The following is an 18537-nucleotide window of genomic DNA, read 5'->3' as shown; positions in this document are numbered from 1 at the left end:
GACCCATTATCTTTAGGCCCATTGTCATTAATATGGACTTAAACTTTCATTAATATAAGGCTTACTATCTTGAGGCCCATTGTCATTAATATGGGCGCAAACTGTCATTAATTTTAGGCCCATTGTCATTAATATGGGCTCAAACTTTCATTTATATCAGGCCCACTATCTTTAGGCCCATTGTCATTAATATGGGCTTAAACTCTCATTAATATAAGGCTTACTATCTTTAGGCCCATTGTCATTAATATAAGGCCCAATATCTTTAGGCCGATTCATTAATATGGGCTTAAACTTTCATTAATATAAGGCTTACTATCTTTTCGCCCATTGTCATTAATATGGACGCAAACTTTCGTTAATATTAGGCCCACGATCTTTAGGCCCATTATCATTAATATGGGCGCAAACTTTCATTAATTGTAGGCCCATTATCATTAATATGGACTCAAACTTTCATTAATATAAGCCCACTATCTTTAGGCCCATTGTCATTAATATGAGCGCTAACTTTTCGTTAATTTTAGGCCTACTATCGTTAGGCCCATTGTTATTAATATGGTCTCAGACTTTCATTAATATATGGCCCACTATCTTTAGGCCCATTATCATTAATATGGGCTCAAACTTTCATTAATATGAGATCCACTATCTATAGGCCCATTAGTATTAATATGGGCTCAAACTTTCATTAATATAAGGCCCACTATCTCTAGGCCCATTATTATTAATATCGGCTCAAACTTTCATCAATATAAGGTTCACTATCTTTAGGCCCATTGTCATTAATATGGCCTAAACTTCCATTAATTTTAGGCCTACTTTCTTTAAAAATTGGTCCAACGATACTTCAAATTGAACAGAGATCACAAATGACACTAGTGATTAAATATTTACACAAAAATTCCTAATAATGTTTTTAATCGTTTAATACAAACATTATAAATTTTACAAGTTACTCAGTTGTGTTATATATAATAGATATAACTAAATAAATATCTATTATATATAACCATATCCATTGGATTATCCTTTGCGTATATTAAATAGATATAACTAAATAAATATGCGATGGATATATACAACGACGTTAGGCTTGATCGGTTGTATAATTTCTGAGCAGAGGAACTTTATCCGAAGGTGGCGAAACAATGTGGTCACTGGTCTTCTCCTCTTTGGCTTTCCCCCACATCACCATGTAGAACCCTGTCGATATCAATATTCCTCCGACCAAACTGTCACATTAACGACATTTATATCTGTAATCAGAAGCCACCCAAAATAAAAAATTTGAAACAACTTTAATTCGTTCAAGTATATATTGAGAGTATAACCTTCCGAGGTAGAGAGAGTCTCCGAGGAATACTGCAGTTGTTGCCACGGCGATTACGATGGACAGTGGCTTGAACAATGCCAAGTACAATGGCCCTTTGTGACTCACCGCCCATGAGTGAATTACGAAATACCATGTGTTTAAAATCCCCTAAAACGTTACAAAAACATAAAAATAAATAAAAATCCCGTATTTAGGAAATATATATGAGCTATACAAGTGTCGAGTCTCGAATAATTTGGCAAATGAACGTCTTTGTGATTTTTATTTAAATTTTTACGTTACCCCTGCAACGATGCTGACCAAAGTTATGTCGAATCGTAAGGTCCAAGCACTTGGATTGTTCTTTTCAGCAATGGCACCAACCATACCACACATAACCGAAATGCAAACATTGCGAGAGAACGTCACTATAACCGCAGATGGGTATCGATTCATTACATGTGCCTGCAATAATCGTATAACTATTAAAATATTAAAAATATAAATTTTTACCCATTTCATGAATATATATATGGATTTCATAAAGCCTACCTGAAGAATGTAAGCGACGGAAATGATGATGTACTCGAGAGCCAAAAGGCCTCCGCCGGTGGCCCACTCGGAGGGGGAGTGAAGAGGCCGACGCCGGAGGAGAGAATCCGACGCCGGAGACAGGGCGGAGAATACCGCCGGGCCGTGGTAGAGAGTGGCGACAAATGCGCCTCCTATTGACAATGCGGTCCCCGTCACTTTGGCTATACTCGTCTTTTTCTTGATGGAGACCTTCTCCATTCTTTCATTCAAATAGGGTTATGAAGTGTTAATGTAAATCAAACGGTAAAAAAAAGGGGTAGAATCGAAGGGTAAAAAGTTTAAAGAAGAAAAATAGTTACCGGAAAATGACGGCGAGGATAAAGGTAAAAGCAGGGGTGAGATTGGCCATTGCTGAGGATAGGGTTGGGGAACTGTACTTGATGCCATTGAAGCCTAACATCAGAAATACGCTTCTGCTCGTATTCCATCAAAAAACGATGAGTAAACAAACCCATCACCAATTATTTTAACTAGAATTTCAAATTTCAAGATCAAGAAAGTAAAACTGCAAAAATAAAGAAAAACAGTCTGTAAAAGTCAAACCGTGGTAAAAAAAAACTTACCCTAGTAGCCCAAGAAGACCGATTTTACAAAGAATTGAGGAGCTCAATGGAGGAAGCGAACTTGATCTGTAAATTAAACTGAAATCTCAGATACCGACATACACGTATTCTTAAAAAAAAAGACATCAACTAAGAGAGAGATTGCAGAGAGAGAGAGAGAGATGACCTGAGGGAGAGGGAGAGGGAGGCAAAAGGAAGAAGAAGAAGAAGAGCTCCAATGGCGTAATTATAAACGAGGAAGACAAAAGGGCTCATGCCCTTCGAAGTAGCCGCCTTGAACAGAGTATTCACCACCACGTTCGTGAATTCCGTCCCCACCATCGCCGCGAAGATCGCTCCATCTCTGTCACATAACCTTCTCTCCATTCTCCCTCCCTCTCTCTCTCTCCCCTATGGATCAAAACGTAAGAGACAGAACCAGGGGGGAGATGGATCGACCTTTAGATCTGTTTCTCTGTAGTGGTTTTTTCTTTAAAAAAGAGAGATAATATTGTTATCATAATATATTCTACGTGCACCACGAGCTTCTTTTTTTCTTTTTACAAAAATAAATAAACAAAACTTATTCCACCTTGTAACACAAACTATGATCTGTTTAATTGTTTAATCGTAAAAAAGTTCCCCTAAATCTGGATTCTCGTATATAATCGTATAAAATCCGTTTACCAACCAAAAAAAAAAAAGATACTGTCGTTTGATCATAGCAGAGTCGTCATAAATACTTTTTGAACTCTGTACAAAATATAAAAGTTATTATAAAATATTATTTTAAACTATAAATTTATTTAGAAAAATTATTTCTTAAAGAACCTGCCGGCTCTGGATCATAGTAATACATAAACTGCTAAATAACACAGAAATTCCAAACAATATATACGGCATTACGGAGATGCGCAGATACGGAGTTACTTGTAAACACGTTCATAGCATACATCACATTTTTAAGGATACGTATTCGTACAGTTCTTGTCCAAGAATCTCACGTCAAGATCGACCGCTCATGAACATGTCGTGAAAAAACCTGACCGCGTTCTTGTTAACTCGCATGCTGTGTTCTTGATATCTCCGGTCTGATTGATGGTCGGTACTCAGACATGTTCATCGTCGCTCTTGCAACTTCGCAAGAGAGGGACCTTTTGTGAAGAATCTAAGCAGCCTTCGTTGTTGTTGCACCCTTCAGCCATCTCTGCCTCTTTGGCCTTCCCCCACATCACCGTGTAAAACCCCATCGTTATTATCGTTGCCCCGACCAAGCTGACCAGAAAAAAAAATAGTCAATTTGGACAATGTTTTTGGTCCGAAAACATAATGTTTGTGTGATCATTAGCTAATCTAGGGTTATATCATTATTTGTTTATTTGAAAGTTTGAGATTTCACCTGCCGAGATAGAGAGAATCGCTGAGGAAGATGACGCCCATTGCCACGGCTATGGCAATCGACAACGGCTTGAACATGGCAACGAATAACGGCCCTTTGATCCGCAACGCCCACGTGTGGATCGAATTATTTATGCATGATCCGAACAATCCCTAATCGTATATATGATCAATGTGATGCAACATTTTAGAACAGTTCACGACATTGTCTAGGAACACTATGAATAAAGTCCCTCACCGAGCAAATGATGGATGCCAACGCTATGTCGGGTTTTAACATCCACATGCTCCAGCTGTTGTTGTTCCCTTCGGTGAACAATGTGACAATCGCGGTAAAGAGGCTAACGCACGAGCTGTAGAGGCATACCACCGTTAACTCGGCCGGATACTCTCTCATGATTTGCGTCTACAAAATAATATCATAATCATCGTCAAGACAGATATATATATAAGCGTATCGTCGTAATATGTATTTACGAGTGTGTAGTGATTCGGCTAGAAAGAGAGCTTGCACCTGAACAATGTACCATAACGGGACCAAAAAGTATTCGACCGTGAGGAAAGCGGCCCCGAGCGTCCAGTTTGCGTTTGGCGATTGCAGCCGTGATAGACGAAGAGAAATGGAGGGCGGCGATAAAGCGATTACGACGGGACCCTTGTAGAGAGTCACCACAAACGCTCCCGTTATCGATACCGCGGTTCCCAACATCTTGGCCACACTGCTGCTTCTCTTGAAAGAGACTTCCTCCATCCTTCATTCCCCAAACAAACAACCAGACTCAAATACGCAGCAAGTGAAGGGGAGAGACCATATTTCAGACCCATTGGAAACGAATCTGTTAAATGGGCCGAGCCATACGGCCCATATATGGCCCATAACCTAACGCAATGATGGAACTTTTTGGGTGATGTGACAACACAAGCAAGGGAAAGACTGCTCGTATTCCATCAAAAAACGATGAGTAAACAAACCCATCACCAATTATTTTAACTAGAATTTCAAATTTCAAGATCAAGAAAGTAAAACTGCGGCATTTTGGGAAATTAAGATCAATCGTAATAAGACAAAAAGGAGGTCACCTGAAAAGGACGGCGAGCAAGAAGGTAAAGGCAGGGGTCAGGTTGCTGATGGCCGAAGCAAGCGTCGGAGAGCTATAATTGATCCCTGTGTACCCCATCATGTTTGAGCAACACCTGTTTCCACGCAGATGTAATTATAACCATTCGGACAAATGGCAATTCCAGTAATTTGTTCGATGAAAACAACGACAGCAGAGAGAGATTAGAAAGAAAAAGCATCTTTCTTGAATCAGATTTAGATCAAGTTGTTGCGTGTGGAGCCAAGTGTCACTGTTTCTCTTTCCTTTTTCCCTCTATGATGCTTCAGGGAATCTGAAAATTTTCAGAGTTCTACAGCGAAAGATCTCATCTTTTGATCTTCTCAGACAGAATCAAGCAGTTTCTGGGGTCGTTTGTGATGAAACAGAACACGGGTTGGCGTTAAGAACAAAGAGAAAGCACCTTACCCAATTAACCCTAGAAGTAAAATCTTGCGGAGAATTGAGAATCTGAGTGGAGGAAGCGCCCTTGATCTGCAGATAAACATAAAAGTAAAACCCCCCTTTTTTTCCTTCTGATTCAAAACAAAAATCAAAGATTTCATCAAGAGCCGAAACAAGAATTGAATTACCTGGAGGAGAAGAAAATAGAGGGAAGGAGAAGAAGAGCGGCCAAAGCGTAAGAGTAAACGATGAAGACATGGAAATCCATGCCCTGCAATGTCGCTGCCTTGAACAGAGTGTTTAATCCCACATTCGCGCATTCCATTATTACCAGCGCCGTGATCGGTAACACCTCTCTCTTCAAGTATTTTCTCTCCATCCTCTCTCTCTCTCTCTCTCTCTCTCTCTCTCTCTCTCTCGATGAAGATCCACAGAAGTGATTTCTTACAGGAAGATGATGAAACAGAGTGTGCTCTGTTTCTTCTGGGAGAAAAGAAGAAAGGGGAAAGTGTGTTGGAAGCGGTGAAATTGAAGACTCAAGGAATTGTATTTTAATAAGTGACGCATATAAACTCGTGGACGATCATCATACTCCATTATATGTATGTATGTATGTATGTATGTATGTATGTATGTATGTATGTATGTATGTATGTTGCCAAAAAGAAATATTTCGTACAGGTCATAAAATATGTTAGATACTTTTTTTTTATGACAAAAAAGTATTTGTAATAGTCGTTGATTATCATATGGAATGTCATCTTCCAAGATTGGACCGAGTTCAAAATAATTGGTCCGTTGTATCATATTTGTGAAATTTATTTCCCAAAAATTAATAAAATATATATATAATGGAGGTTGAAAATTTCATGATATAGAATCGGGATTTCTTTAGATTACTAAATAGATTACGAGATGTAATGAACTAAGAAATAAATAAGAAAGAATAGATTTGGAGTAACTTTTTGCTTTCTTTATCCAAAATGAAGATATTGTATTTTTAAAATACAATAACAACATATTTAATCGAACGAACACTATATTCAACAGGAAGAATATATCAAATATTCCCCAGTGAGATGTATACAAATATCGTTCAAGATCTACTTGAATTATTTTCATCCAGGTCGAATCTTTTTTATATTTAAATAAATAAATTGGTGATATAATTAATAACTAGGATGCACAAGGATTATAAAATTTCTGTAGTTTAGTAAATAATCATATAATACAATCACAAAAATAGGACCATTATATCGAATAAAATATTATAAGATACCAAAACAAATGGGTGAAGCCGTTGGTGCATAATGGATGTACCATTTTGTCGTAATCTTAACATGTCGCATTCACGACCAAAGCACACGCCACATATAACTTATTATACATATATAAATGGAATTCTTAATTTTGGGGATTAATCTCTATTTGTGACTAAATAAACCATTGCTATCAATTTCTAGGCTTTTTAAAATAATTCATGATTTGTCAAATTGATGCTTCATAATTAATAATTACCATAAATATATATGAAGACAAGAAATTTGTGGTATGACTTTTCAATAAAATCATATTGGAAATTACGAAAAAACCATCCAAAATATAATGCGGCGTGTTATCAAGTTGGCTGCATACTACGGCGCCAATTATGCCAAAAGAAAATTTGGCCGAGAAGTTATTAAATAATAATAAGATATTATTTTTTATATAAAGAAAACGACATTTTATGACAAAAAATAAAATTTCTTCTTTATTGCTTTTGCATACTGATTATGGGATTGAATAATCACTATTATTAGGAAGAAAATATAGAATAATATAATTTCTTCCTACTAATGGGAAGAAAATATAGAATAGTAAAACTAAAGAAGAAATTAATAGGAAGAAAATATAGAAAAATAAAAGTAAAGAAGAAATTAATAGGAAGAAAATATAGAATAATAAATACAAAAGAATAAATTTTATTATTCTATATTTTCTTCCTATTAATTTCTTCATTAATTTTATTATTCTATATTTTTTCCATTAATATCATCAAAGCCGATTTTTTTTTTCAAAATACAATCTACTGCTCCTTACCCAAAAAAAAAATCCTCTACGTTTCCTACAAATTTCGAAGATAAACCAAAATTTTATTTGGCCGTAAAAAAACTAGAAATTATATATATATACTTCCCATGGTCGGATCTATCATCTATGTGTCAAATGTCAATGAGTGAGGTCCCGACCCTCCCGTGCCCTCCACTCTATTACTTATTTTTTTTGTTAATTTCTTCATAGAATTATAAAACAATTAAATAATATTTATAAATACTCCCATTCAAAAAATTTGTTTGCTCCCACCACTTTTTTTTTCTTTATTTATCTCAATTTCTTTGTAGTTTTATACCAAAAAAAAATCCTTTGTAGTTCCATTTTATTTTAATTTAGTCTTTCTTTCCTAAAATCTGGGGTTAGATTTAGTATATATTTTCTTTATATTTTTTTAATATTTTTCATATATATATATATATATATATATATATATTTCTTTAAAAATCAAAAAATACAAAAAACTACAATTAATAGAATTAAAATTATATAAATATTGTGATTTTAATTTTACAAAATTATTATTTTTATTCTTTTTTTCTATATTTTTATCATATTCATTAATTTATTATTCTATATATTTATTTAATTTTGTATTTGACTAGATAAAAATAACTAATGGATAATTTTTTTTTTAAAAAAAAAATTTGTATCGACATTTTAATATAGCGGTAAAATTCAATGAGTAATGTATCAAAATTATTATGTATAGATTTCAAAACAATAAAATAAAAAAAACTGTAGTATTAGTTGTAAAATGTAAATATTTTTTAGATGATATATATTTATTAATTTTTTTATTTTATATATATTTTTATTGTGCGGATCCGCCACTTATACTTCCTTTGGCATTTGTGATTTGATACATTACATTTCTTTTATTCTTTATATTATACGATATAGTAAGTTTCTGTATTACGCGGATTCTAAAAATTCACTTATTGTTATATATATATATATATATATGGGTGTTATTATATAATTACTGATGAAAAGCAATGAATCATGCCCACAATTTTAACTTGCCCTAGATGGGTGTGACTAATACAAATCCCACTAACACGGATAATATATTCAAGTTAAAATATTTGGAATGAGATAGCGTGTGATGTGTAGTTGTGATTTGGTTGGTCCATTATATTTAATAGACGGAATTGGTCAAGGATAATCACTCCCCATGAGAAAAAGATAAAGTTAAAAAAAAATTTACAAATTTGAAATTGAGCATTTGAAAAGATGGCATAAGCAAGCATTGTGGTGAAGAGCCAAACCGATCTCTAAAAAAAAACGGAAGTTGCAATGGGAAAATACAGAGCTAGAAAGTCTCCAACCTCTGCGGAACAGGTGTCTTGATGACCTGCAAGATCTGAACAATCTCCGCCATTGTTGGGCGATTCGAAGGTATCTGAGATGTACAGACAAGTGCCAGTTTCAGAACTGGCAACACTTCATCTTCTGAATACTCATCCATTGTCGGATCGACGCATTCCAACACGTTCCCCTGTTCTAACAGAACTCGAACATGGTCGCTCAATATCACGAAGCTGTCTTCTCCGTACTCCACTGGTCTCCGACCAGTAACAAGCTCAAGAATCAGAACCCCAAATCCATAAACGTCGCATTTCTCGTTGACCCTTAAGCTCTGACACTCCAGTTCAGGCGCTATATACCCTAACGCGTTCTGGAATCTGCTGTTCATCATGTTCCTGTCATGTTTTGTCAGAAGCCTTGTCAGCCCGAAATCCGAGATCTTCGGATTGTTGTTCTCGTCAAACAAGATGTTGGTCGGTTTGAGGTTGAAGTGGACGATCGGTGGACGGCACGAGTGATGAAGATAGGCCAGACCCTTAGCCGTCCCGAGGATGATTCTGAATCTTGCGGACCAAGAAAGGGGCGGTGTGGTAGGGTTTCGTTCGTGTAGCTTGGACTGCAAGTTACCGTTCGGGACGTAATCTGACACCAAAAGCTGCAAATCTGGCGTCCAGAAGTAACCTTTGATCAGCACGAGGTTCTCGTCCTTAACTTTCGACAGGATTCGAACTTCTCGATCGAAATCTTCCGGGTTTTGAAGAGTGGTTGAAGGTACGAGTTTCTTGACGGCTAAGAAACTTCCTCGTTCTCCCAATGGAGCCTTGTAGACAGTTCCAAACACGCCTTCGCCGATTTCAGTTGCTTTGTTGAGAAAAAACTCTGGATTTCTCGAAAACTCCGTGGAAGATAAGGAAGAAGACGATGATCTTGAGTTGAACAGAACCAGTTTACCTGCAGCAACGCTTCCTGATCTTGAAGAACCAGAGAAAATACTCTCCAGAGCATTATCAACAAAGGCAAGACGCCTTCTCACCGATGCGTTAAGCAATGTTATGATTATAACTCCAGATGTAATGAGTATAGCAGCTGAGATTGCGACAATAACCGAAACACTGAGGAACATCCCGTGATGGGATCTTCCAGAACCACTTATTGTTCTGTCTCTTTGTGTATGATTCTTGTTGTTTCCGTAAGCATTTGGATCAATGACCAATGGCTTTGGCACGTTCAAGGTGCAAGGTCCCTTCAACAATGGCGAACAAATGCCCAAGTTTCCCTGAAGAGCACTTTGATCCAAGCTCTCGAACACATTTCCCACCGGTAACCTTCCGACAAGATGGTTAAACGAGAAATTCACTGCGAGTAGATTCTGCAACTTTCCGAGCTCCGGAGGTATTTCTCCTCTCAGATCGTTGACCTCTAGCTTAAGAATCTTGAGCTTACGCAAGTTTGAAAGGGACTTTGGAATCTGACCGATCAGATTGTTATGGGACAAGCTCCTGCACAAGAAGCAACAAAGAAATACATGATATATACGCATACGATATGTTCATGAATTGCAGAAAATGAAACGTTTCTTGATGTTACAGGCTTACAGGAGGTTAAGAGAAGAACAATTTCCGATTCCTTCTGGTATTGGGCCGATTAGCGAGTTGCCATCCAATTGAAGGATTTGCAGACTCTGAGACTCGCATATATCGGCAGGAACAGAACCGGTCAAGGCGCTGTTTCGGAGATCCAAGACTGTTAGATTCTGCAGAAACCCAAGTTCAGGAGGAATCCTTGTCTGAAGATCATTCCAAGACAAGTTCAGGTATCTCAACTGGATGAAAAGCCCAACTTCTCCCGGAATGCTTCCCCCGAGGTTATTACGGGAGAGATCAAGAACACGGAGAGACTCAAAGATTCGACTCGAGCCTCGTGGGAGTGAACCCGTTAAGGCGTTATGAGAAAAGTCGATTTCCTCCAGACCAAGGTCGAAGAAGCCAGCAGGAACACTACCAGTGAAGCTATTTCCTTTGAGCTGAATCACCGATAACTCCGTGCAATATGCCAAAGAAGCCGGTATCTCGCCTTTGAGTTGATTTTTCGACAAGACAAGATGTTTCAGAGATCTGAGGTTACCCATTGAAGAAGGAAGCTCTCCGCTTAATGCGTTGTTGGACAAATCTAAGTGTTCTAAACTGCTCAAGCTAGTGATCCATTGCGGGAAATCACCAGAGAGTACGTTATTGGACAAACTGAAGAACATCAGAGAGTTTAGCCTCTGAAGAGGGCTTGGAACTTCTCCAGAGAACAGATTATAACTCAAATCCAATCTTTTCAGATGCGGACAGAATCCGATATCTGCAGGCAAGGGTCCCGAGAACTTGTTGCCCCGTAAATGCAACACTTTCAAGAGTTGGAGGGCAGGAATTCCTGACGGTATCAACCCCGAAAGAGAATTGTTCGAAAGATCCAATGTCCGAAGCCTCTGAAGTGTCCAAATGCCAGAAACAAAACTCGGGTTGCCCGAAAAACGGTTGCTTGAGAGATTCAGAGTGTTCAACAGAGAACATCTTGCAAGAGAACTAGGAATTGGCCCTTCAAGCATGTTCTTAGCCAGAGACAGATATCTAAGAGGCGAGTTGTTTCTGAAGAAATCATCAGGGATCGTCCCTGAGAGCGAGTTTTCTGATAGATCAAGAAACTTTAAGGAGCTAATGGATCCAAGAGAAGATGGGATGATACCCGAAAGACGGTTGTGACTGAGATTCAGCTTCTGGAGACCGGTGATGAGACCAATCTGAGGGATGATGTTACCAGTGAAGTTGTTGTCTGAGAGTGAGAGTACCTTCAGATGCTGCAACTTCTGAACTCCACGACCGATCTTTCCGGACAGACCTAAGCCATCGAGCGAGATTTCAGAGACACGACCAGTTGCAGGATTGCATTTGATGTACTTCCAAGAACACGGGGAATAATCGTCTTCGTTCCAAGATTCGAGATGTGAAGAAGGGTCGTTAATGTCTGCTTTGAACACGATCAGACCCAGAACGTCGTCGTTGAGCTGGAAAGAACCAGCATCGCCATTGACGAAAACAATGGATACTGCAAGAAACACCCAAGAGATTCCTATGCTATGATTGCCCATCATCTACAATCTCTCTCTCTCTCTCTCTCTCTGTGTCTTTGTGTGTGTGAGAGCTAAAGGGCTAAGGCTAGTTTGCTAGCGCGAGAGAGGGAGAGGCAAGGCAGTGTGATAGAATATATGAGTTTTGTAGCAATGAGAGGAAGTTTTGAGAGATTGTGAATGTTAGATGCTGAAAATAACTACATGACAACTACATAAAGTCACCAATGAATCAACCCAAGAGCGTAGTATCGGTTTTCTCGGTATCTTACCCTAACCGAAGTTGACCGGTTTTCAATTTTCAAAATATTCTAATTAACATCCATTCACTAAACGATTAACTATGCCCTTCGGTGTAGAAGAATAGTTTTCTGTATATATTTATCAATGTGTGTGTACAGTTTATACATACATACATACATATATATATATATATATATAAATACGTAAAGAATCTAGATATACATTACAATACTTAGCCTTATACTGTATTCAAGTCGCAATAGTTATTTGGAGTCTTATAAGTGGCTGATATCTGATTAGAGTGATTGGTAAAAGTAGGATACAAATCACAAGAAAACGAAGAGATGATTGTGAGGAGGCAAACGAGATAAAAATAGGGAGAGAGAGAGAGAGAGAGAATCCAAAAAACAAGAAAAGGGAAAAGAAAACAAAAGTGAAGTTTGGTCTCATGCAACAACAGAGACTCGTGACTGACATGTTGTTCTGTCCACTCCCGCCTCTCCTGTTAACTTTTCTGTCCTTTTGTACCCGTGAACTCTCTCTCTCTCTCTCTCTCTCTCTCTACTTCACATCTCCCATACATCTTTGCTTGTTGATTTGTTCCTATGCCCTAATCACGTTTAAATTTCAAAATACGTTATGAACATTATTTTAATCCCCTTTGTGTTTCATTGCTAGATACATATTTTGAATTCCCACGATTGAGATAAATAAAAATTATATTCACACTTACCGAAATCTGATAAGGAAAATCCAATCAAAACCGCTTGTGTCTGTCTGATCATGTAGTCAAGTAATTGAATTGAAAACTATTTCTGATGATTTATGTTTCAAGACCATACTATATATTTTATGTAGATTCCCCCAACAGTATCAGCTTTTTATAATCAAAGATGGGTACAGATGACAATCGATCACATGGAATATATATATCTATACACACACATAAAAGCAATGCTAATATATATATAGATAGATATAGATATGTTGATTGAAGTTGTTGTCTTGAGTTGGGACCGTGCATGTTCTAACATCTCTGTCATTCTGCCATAATAGTTTACATCATACAAGAGCCATTCTTTCGATCACAAAAAAATTGATAGGACACTGTTACTGTTACAATGAAATTGTAACCCTTTTTTTTTTTTGCCATCTTCGGAGATATGTTTATCCAATCAACGCGTTTGAATAAAAAAAGATTAGGTTTTTTATTATTCTTCCGCAACCCCAGAACGTGAAAATGAGGGAAACTGACAAATTTTACATCTCAAAACCCTAATTTTCGATGCGTGAATACGTAAGAGCACAAATGGGTGTGGGATTTTGAACGAGACCAAGTAAGAAAGCAAACGTATAGAAAAAGGGGAGTAGAAGGAGAACCGTTTCCCGATAAATACTTTACGGGAAAGTCAAATGGTAACAAGACGGAGAAAATGCATATTTTCTCGAGAAACAAACGGAAACCAAAGCGAGCGCGTGAACCCGTCGGACGGAATAATCCCCTATTCCCGTAAAATAGTCATCGCCATTTTAGTAGAATATAAATTATCAATAAATTATAATGATATTTAGTATAAGATTTTAAAGAATTAATAGAAATTTTGCGTTAATCTAAACTAGTATGTAGCCTGCAGGCACTTGCAAAATATCTATAAATCTTTCAAATTCTCATGTATGTAATAAATATTATATGGGCCGAGGCCCAATTCAAGACTGGGCTAGAAAAAACCGTAAAACTGAGTCCGCATTTTTAACGAATTTGAATGCAATAACATTTGAAAAGCAAACTGAACCGATCGTGAACATTGGGCTAACTATATGGGCCGAGACCCAATTCAAGCCTGGGCTAGAAATTGAATCTGAATACGGAATTTGAGATTGCACAACACTATCCCCAGATGTTCTTTGACCCAAAGCCGAAGGCAGAGGTGTGTGGAAACACAATCTGGTCTTTGGTTTAGAGAGGAGCAATTATGATCGGAGCCTTTATGACCAAGAATCCTAAATTATGGTTTTTGCCTCTTTGATTGGTTCTGTCATGAGATCATTACCTTAAGTTCTAAGAGGTCTTGGTTTATATTAGTGGCTTCACTGGGTCAAAGTGGGGGTCGATTCTGTTCTCTCTTTCCATGTGCCTCTGTTCAACACTTCACAAAATCTAAAATATTTTTGGGAGATTCTCTAATGGAACATCCATATTGTTCTAATTCACCGTTATTTTTTCCAATGGCTCGCACCCTGATTTTTTTTTTATCCTATGGTGTCGTCGCATTTATAGCATATATAGACAAAGTGATGGTTCACCTAAGTGTCTTTTATTTACCAGAGCGGCTGAGAAATGGACGACCAAACCCACCAGTTGAAGGGCTCTTCGTTGTCGGGTTGCTGTTCTGCCGCCATAAATACGTCTGAGAAGTTACCTTGGTCTTCCGCAGTTGGGCGTAGTGCTGCATGAGAGGTCCTGTTGTCGTCGTTCGGTTCTAGGTTGATTTCGTTAGTGAAACTTCTTGCGTTTTGATTCGTCGCCATTTCTGGATCGGTTCCATTGGATTGAAGCTTCTCTGTCAATGTTAGAACCTGAAGAAAAGATCCAAGACCCGTTAGAGATCTGATGATGTACATAGAGAACGGTAAAAGAGTTGTATGTTTGGAGATCTTGAAACGGGTCAAATTGCTTACCTTAGATTTAAGATTCTCGTTCTCCTCAAGAACCAACTCATGCTTTTCGCGGAGAGAATCATAGGAAGATTTGAGAAGTTCATACTCTTGTTCGATCTGCTTAACCTTGGAACGAGCTTTCCGATTCTGGAACCAGACAGCTACCTGACGAGGCGGCAAACCCAGCCTCTTAGCCAACTGAATCTTCCTCTGTGGCTCTAGTTTGTTCTCTTCCTGGAAACTCTCTTCCAGCAAATTCACCTATACGGAACTGTATCGAGTCAGAAGCATTGAACAAGGAAGATTATCATGTCGATTCGACGATTCATTTGACTTCGTATTGATACCTGTCCAGCTGTTAAACGATGCTTTCGCTCTTGGACCCGATGATGATAATATTCCTGGTTGAATAAATTCCCTGATATCATGGAGAAACGCCTCCTTGAAGATTCGTCTTTTTCCATGACCGAATTTGTTCCTGTTTCCCGAAACAGACAATCACATGATACCGATTTAATAACATCTACTCTCTGAATATCCTGTTGAAGTTGTTCATAATTTGTCATTACCAATACCAATATTCCAACGTTTTCGTTCAAATTAGTACGAGCCACACGGAAATTTCAAATTTCAAATTTCAAGTTTCAAACATAGTCATCACCTTGAAGAACCAGATCGAGATTCCCACGGGAAAGCCAGTTTACGCAAGAACCGGATTGCATCTCTCTGCTACAAATCATCACCGGAATCACGGCGACACGGCCGATTTTGCTTCTCGCAGTACGAAGAAACAGAAAAAAAAAAAGAAACAACTGAATTCGAATCACTTGACGCTGAAATTGATCGATCTGTTAGAAAATCGTGAGTTTGTGGCGGAAGAAGCTCGTCGTCCACAACAATCTCTCTGGAGTTATCGACGGAGATATGCGGAATCCCATCGCTGTAATATCAAAAACCACGAGCACACAACAACGAAAACGGAAAATACTGGCAATGTCGGATTGAAACCATTGAATCAAACGAGAGAATCTATTTGAATTTTGAATCTACTACGCAAAAACTCCATCCTAAACCCTTCAATCGAAATTTCTCTCAAAGTATTTTGCGATCTCTGTTTTTTCCTGTGTAGTGTGACAGTAAATCTTCGCAGGTAAAGTTGAATCGTCGGAGTTTCGGGGGAATTTATAGGTGCATTGATTTAACTATTCACGCTGGTTACGAAATGACAGATTTGCCCCTCACACGGTTTGTTCCCTTTTCCGACGCCATATTCACACGGCATTTTATTAGCCAGGGAAAGTTTTTTTTTTTGAATCAAAGAATAACAAAAAAAAAACTTCTCTAATAAGAGAAGAATATTTATGTTTTTTCAGCATATATACTTTCTTCTCTTATATCAAAATCAAATTTGTCAAGAAACTTGGTAGGACTCGATATTCCACGTGGAAGACGGATTCGCTGGATTTTGTTTTTTAAAAAAAATCTGAATTTTTTAATGAACAAAAAGGCCAGTTGATTAATGGGCCGGACTGAATCATATAGTGGGTCTACGGCCCAATCTAATAAACTGAGCTGGCCCAATAGGTAAACGGGTCGGGTTTTAATTCGGGTCCGGGACCTACTCCAGTAAATGGCCGACACAAAAGCAAATGGATAAACATACCCCAAAAAAAAAAAAAATTCTGTTATTTGAAGAATGCAAATCAAATGATACGACAGAAATTTTATATGTTGGGATTTCGATTTTCTAACTATAGAGGTTATTTTCTATTAAAGTCGAATAAATTGGTAACAAAATATTGAATATTTTTGCGATAAAATATAAAAGATTATTTATATATTGGGAAGTAAAACATATCACTTTAAAATTGGGTGCCAAACGTGATGAGATTGGATCCAAACAAGGAACGATTCAGAACCGTCCATGTTGTAGAACCAAAAGCATCATTTTGATGTGCCATCCATGAGCCGAAAGATATAAAGTTGCATCATATGATATTATTGAATCAAAGCAAACTCTCCCACAATGTAAAATAAAAATAAAAAAACAAAAGTAGTGTGGTGGTTAGTTAGTTTGTGTGTTCATGTATTCAAAATCTTGTTCTTATAATATTTTTATTTTAGACTATTGCAATCTATATGGAAATCGGAATTCTATACTTTATATTTTTATGAATTTCAATAATATGGTTATGGATCTTTCAAATTATTTAACTTATCTTCAAAAAAATATTGGAGATAAAATTTTAAAAACAAATCTAAAGATGTGATATACAAATACAAACGTGTCTTAAATACAATATTTGTAACAATGTCAAAATCTAGTGAGCCAAAATTAAACTTTATTAATCGTATCCGGAAAAGATAAAAACAATGCACGTTTGAGATAAGAAACATCTCATGCCCCACGTGACCACTAATTTATTTCTAGAAACGTATTGATAGAAGAAACGGTTGGATATAAATGACTATACAGTTTCTCTTAATTGTTATATTAATGCATTATTTTTTTGTTTAAATATATTAATGCATTATTATGATCATATCGTTTATATATCATCACACAAGACGGGATATATGGTTTAATGGGGTTTTTTTTTCTCCATTAATGGATCGTTTCTCCGAACGTATGGTGCTTATATGTATATGATTTAGCATTCGAGGAGACTCTCTCTCTCTCTATATATATATATTATACATATAGTCGGACCTATATTACTATATTCTTTCAGTTTAATTAGTCTCAATATTCAAAATAATTTGTATAAAATTAATGAAAATAAGTATTGATTCACCAAAATAATCAGACTAATATCTTGTATTTTTTTAATTGTGTTATTAATGATTTTTAATAATTTTTGTTTTTGGAAATACACTCCTGCAACGCGGGAGACATGATTTTCTAAACTCTATATCTATTCGTCTACGTAGGTTGGATTCAAAATCTCACAATTAAGACCAAATTATTATGCAGAATTGATATATATGCAGACATATATGAACAGATTTGGATATGAAATAAATGATATAGGAACTGAGAGATTTGACGGAGGAGTGCGAAGTGGTTGGAGCTGTTGGATCGATATAAGAAAAAAAAAAAGCTAAGCTAAGCTATTCATTGAATGAGGATTTTTATTCTAAAGCTCTAAACCCTAGCCAGTGACCCTTTTGCTCCATCCATTATTCTAACCTTTTATTTTTTTTTCTAGCACAAAATGTTTTTTTGGTCGAATATATTAAATAAAGATATAGACTAATCTCGAGTTAGGAGAGGCTCTTCAAATATAAAATTCGAACTCGGGACAGAACAAACGTTTTGCACCTTCATTTCACCTGTTAAACTATGTAAGTTTGGATTTCACACAAAATATTAATGTTACCAACATAGAAAAGATATAATACATAAGACCGCCTTAGACCAAACATAAAATTGTTAGAAAAATAGTTACATCGGAAATCGGAATTCAATAGTGACGTATTCCTATACCCACATCGCAAAAAGCCATTATTATTAATTCCTCCTAAAAAGAAAATGTGAGGAAGTTCTGATTTCAGGGGGGGAAAATAACATAAAAAAGATTGCTTTTATATCTGTTCTGCCAACATCTGTAAAGTTCGTTCCTTTCATTTTGTACCTTTTTTCTTTAAAATCATGAGATCTCTTATGTTTTGTCCCCCTGAAAAATAACCTTTTTATCTATATACTATATGCTTGTTGTATGAATATATATATATATATATATATATTTCTCTAATAAGAGAGGAATATTT

The 18537-nt window shown here is 36.7% G+C and overlaps 4 protein-coding genes and 1 long non-coding RNA gene across 5 annotated transcripts; 1 reads left to right on the top strand and 4 right to left on the bottom strand.

The window, feature by feature from the left end:
• Positions 1-1002: 1002 nt before the first annotated feature.
• Positions 1003-3227, bottom strand: LOC104805405 (WAT1-related protein At5g40210-like). The gene is made up of 7 exons (XM_010529965.1): positions 2639-3227; positions 2473-2538; positions 2209-2322; positions 1868-2108; positions 1619-1780; positions 1335-1483; positions 1003-1235 (listed from the first exon to the last, which is right to left on the bottom strand). The coding sequence occupies exons 1-7, from the start codon at positions 2836-2838 to the stop codon at positions 1091-1093; spliced, it is 1077 nt and encodes a 358-aa protein (XP_010528267.1). The 5' UTR covers positions 2839-3227; the 3' UTR covers positions 1003-1090.
• A 105-nt stretch (positions 3228-3332) lies between these two features.
• LOC104805406 (WAT1-related protein At3g28050) lies at positions 3333-5885 on the bottom strand. Its single transcript, XM_010529966.2, has 7 exons — positions 5540-5885; positions 5376-5441; positions 4930-5043; positions 4364-4601; positions 4088-4255; positions 3851-4002; positions 3333-3726 (listed from the first exon to the last, which is right to left on the bottom strand). The coding sequence occupies exons 1-7, from the start codon at positions 5728-5730 to the stop codon at positions 3561-3563; spliced, it is 1095 nt and encodes a 364-aa protein (XP_010528268.1). The 5' UTR covers positions 5731-5885; the 3' UTR covers positions 3333-3560.
• On the top strand, positions 5604-6157 carry LOC104805407. Its single transcript, XR_770473.1, has 2 exons — positions 5604-5696; positions 5802-6157. It is a non-coding gene; the product is annotated as an uncharacterized LOC104805407 (long non-coding RNA).
• A 2439-nt stretch (positions 6158-8596) lies between these two features.
• LOC104805402 (probably inactive leucine-rich repeat receptor-like protein kinase At3g28040) lies at positions 8597-12049 on the bottom strand. The gene is made up of 2 exons (XM_010529963.2): positions 10349-12049; positions 8597-10252 (listed from the first exon to the last, which is right to left on the bottom strand). Exons 1-2 carry the CDS (start codon positions 11887-11889, stop codon positions 8758-8760), a joined length of 3036 nt encoding a protein of 1011 aa, XP_010528265.1. The 5' UTR covers positions 11890-12049; the 3' UTR covers positions 8597-8757.
• A 1248-nt stretch (positions 12050-13297) lies between these two features.
• On the bottom strand, positions 13298-15903 carry LOC104805401 (homeobox-leucine zipper protein HAT5-like). The gene is made up of 4 exons (XM_010529962.1): positions 15428-15903; positions 15114-15244; positions 14788-15027; positions 13298-14685 (listed from the first exon to the last, which is right to left on the bottom strand). The coding sequence occupies exons 1-4, from the start codon at positions 15504-15506 to the stop codon at positions 14428-14430; spliced, it is 708 nt and encodes a 235-aa protein (XP_010528264.1). The 5' UTR covers positions 15507-15903; the 3' UTR covers positions 13298-14427.
• Between the last annotated feature and the right edge of the window lie 2634 nt (positions 15904-18537).

This window comes from Tarenaya hassleriana, unplaced genomic scaffold (assembly GCF_000463585.1).
Source record: "Tarenaya hassleriana unplaced genomic scaffold, ASM46358v1 Cleome11, whole genome shotgun sequence".
NCBI classification, from domain to species: Eukaryota; Viridiplantae; Streptophyta; class Magnoliopsida; order Brassicales; family Cleomaceae; genus Tarenaya; species Tarenaya hassleriana.
The sequence above is the reverse complement of the archived record's forward strand: the minus strand, read 5'-3'. Positions and strand labels throughout refer to the sequence as shown.

Excerpts from the sequence above, each read along its gene's own strand:
- LOC104805401 (XM_010529962.1), bottom strand. The coding sequence starts at position 15,506 with ATGATTTGTAGCAGAGAGATGCAATCCGGTTCTTGCGTAAACTGGCTT. Across the intron at positions 15,028-15,113 it reads ATCGTTTAACAGCTGGACAG|GTGAATTTGCTGGAAGAGAG; the intron begins GTATCAATACGA and ends AGTTCCGTATAG. Across the intron at positions 14,686-14,787 it reads ACGAGAATCTTAAATCTAAG|GTTCTAACATTGACAGAGAA; the intron begins GTAAGCAATTTG and ends TCTTTTCTTCAG.
- LOC104805402 (XM_010529963.2), bottom strand. The coding sequence starts at position 11,889 with ATGATGGGCAATCATAGCATAGGAATCTCTTGGGTGTTTCTTGCAGTA. Across the intron at positions 10,253-10,348 it reads TGTTCTTCTCTTAACCTCCT|GAGCTTGTCCCATAACAATC; the intron begins GTAAGCCTGTAA and ends CTTCTTGTGCAG.
- LOC104805406 (XM_010529966.2), bottom strand. The coding sequence starts at position 5,730 with ATGGAGAGAAAATACTTGAAGAGAGAGGTGTTACCGATCACGGCGCTG. Across the intron at positions 5,442-5,539 it reads TCTATTTTCTTCTCCTCCAG|ATCAAGGGCGCTTCCTCCAC; the intron begins GTAATTCAATTC and ends GTTTATCTGCAG. Across the intron at positions 4,602-4,929 it reads TTGCTCGCCGTCCTTTTCAG|GATGGAGGAAGTCTCTTTCA; the intron begins GTGACCTCCTTT and ends TGGGGAATGAAG.
- LOC104805405 (XM_010529965.1), bottom strand. The coding sequence starts at position 2,838 with ATGGAGAGAAGGTTATGTGACAGAGATGGAGCGATCTTCGCGGCGATG. Across the intron at positions 2,323-2,472 it reads GGTCTTCTTGGGCTACTAGG|AAGCGTATTTCTGATGTTAG; the intron begins GTAAGTTTTTTT and ends GAATACGAGCAG. Across the intron at positions 1,236-1,334 it reads GACTCTCTCTACCTCGGAAG|TTTGGTCGGAGGAATATTGA; the intron begins GTTATACTCTCA and ends TTAATGTGACAG.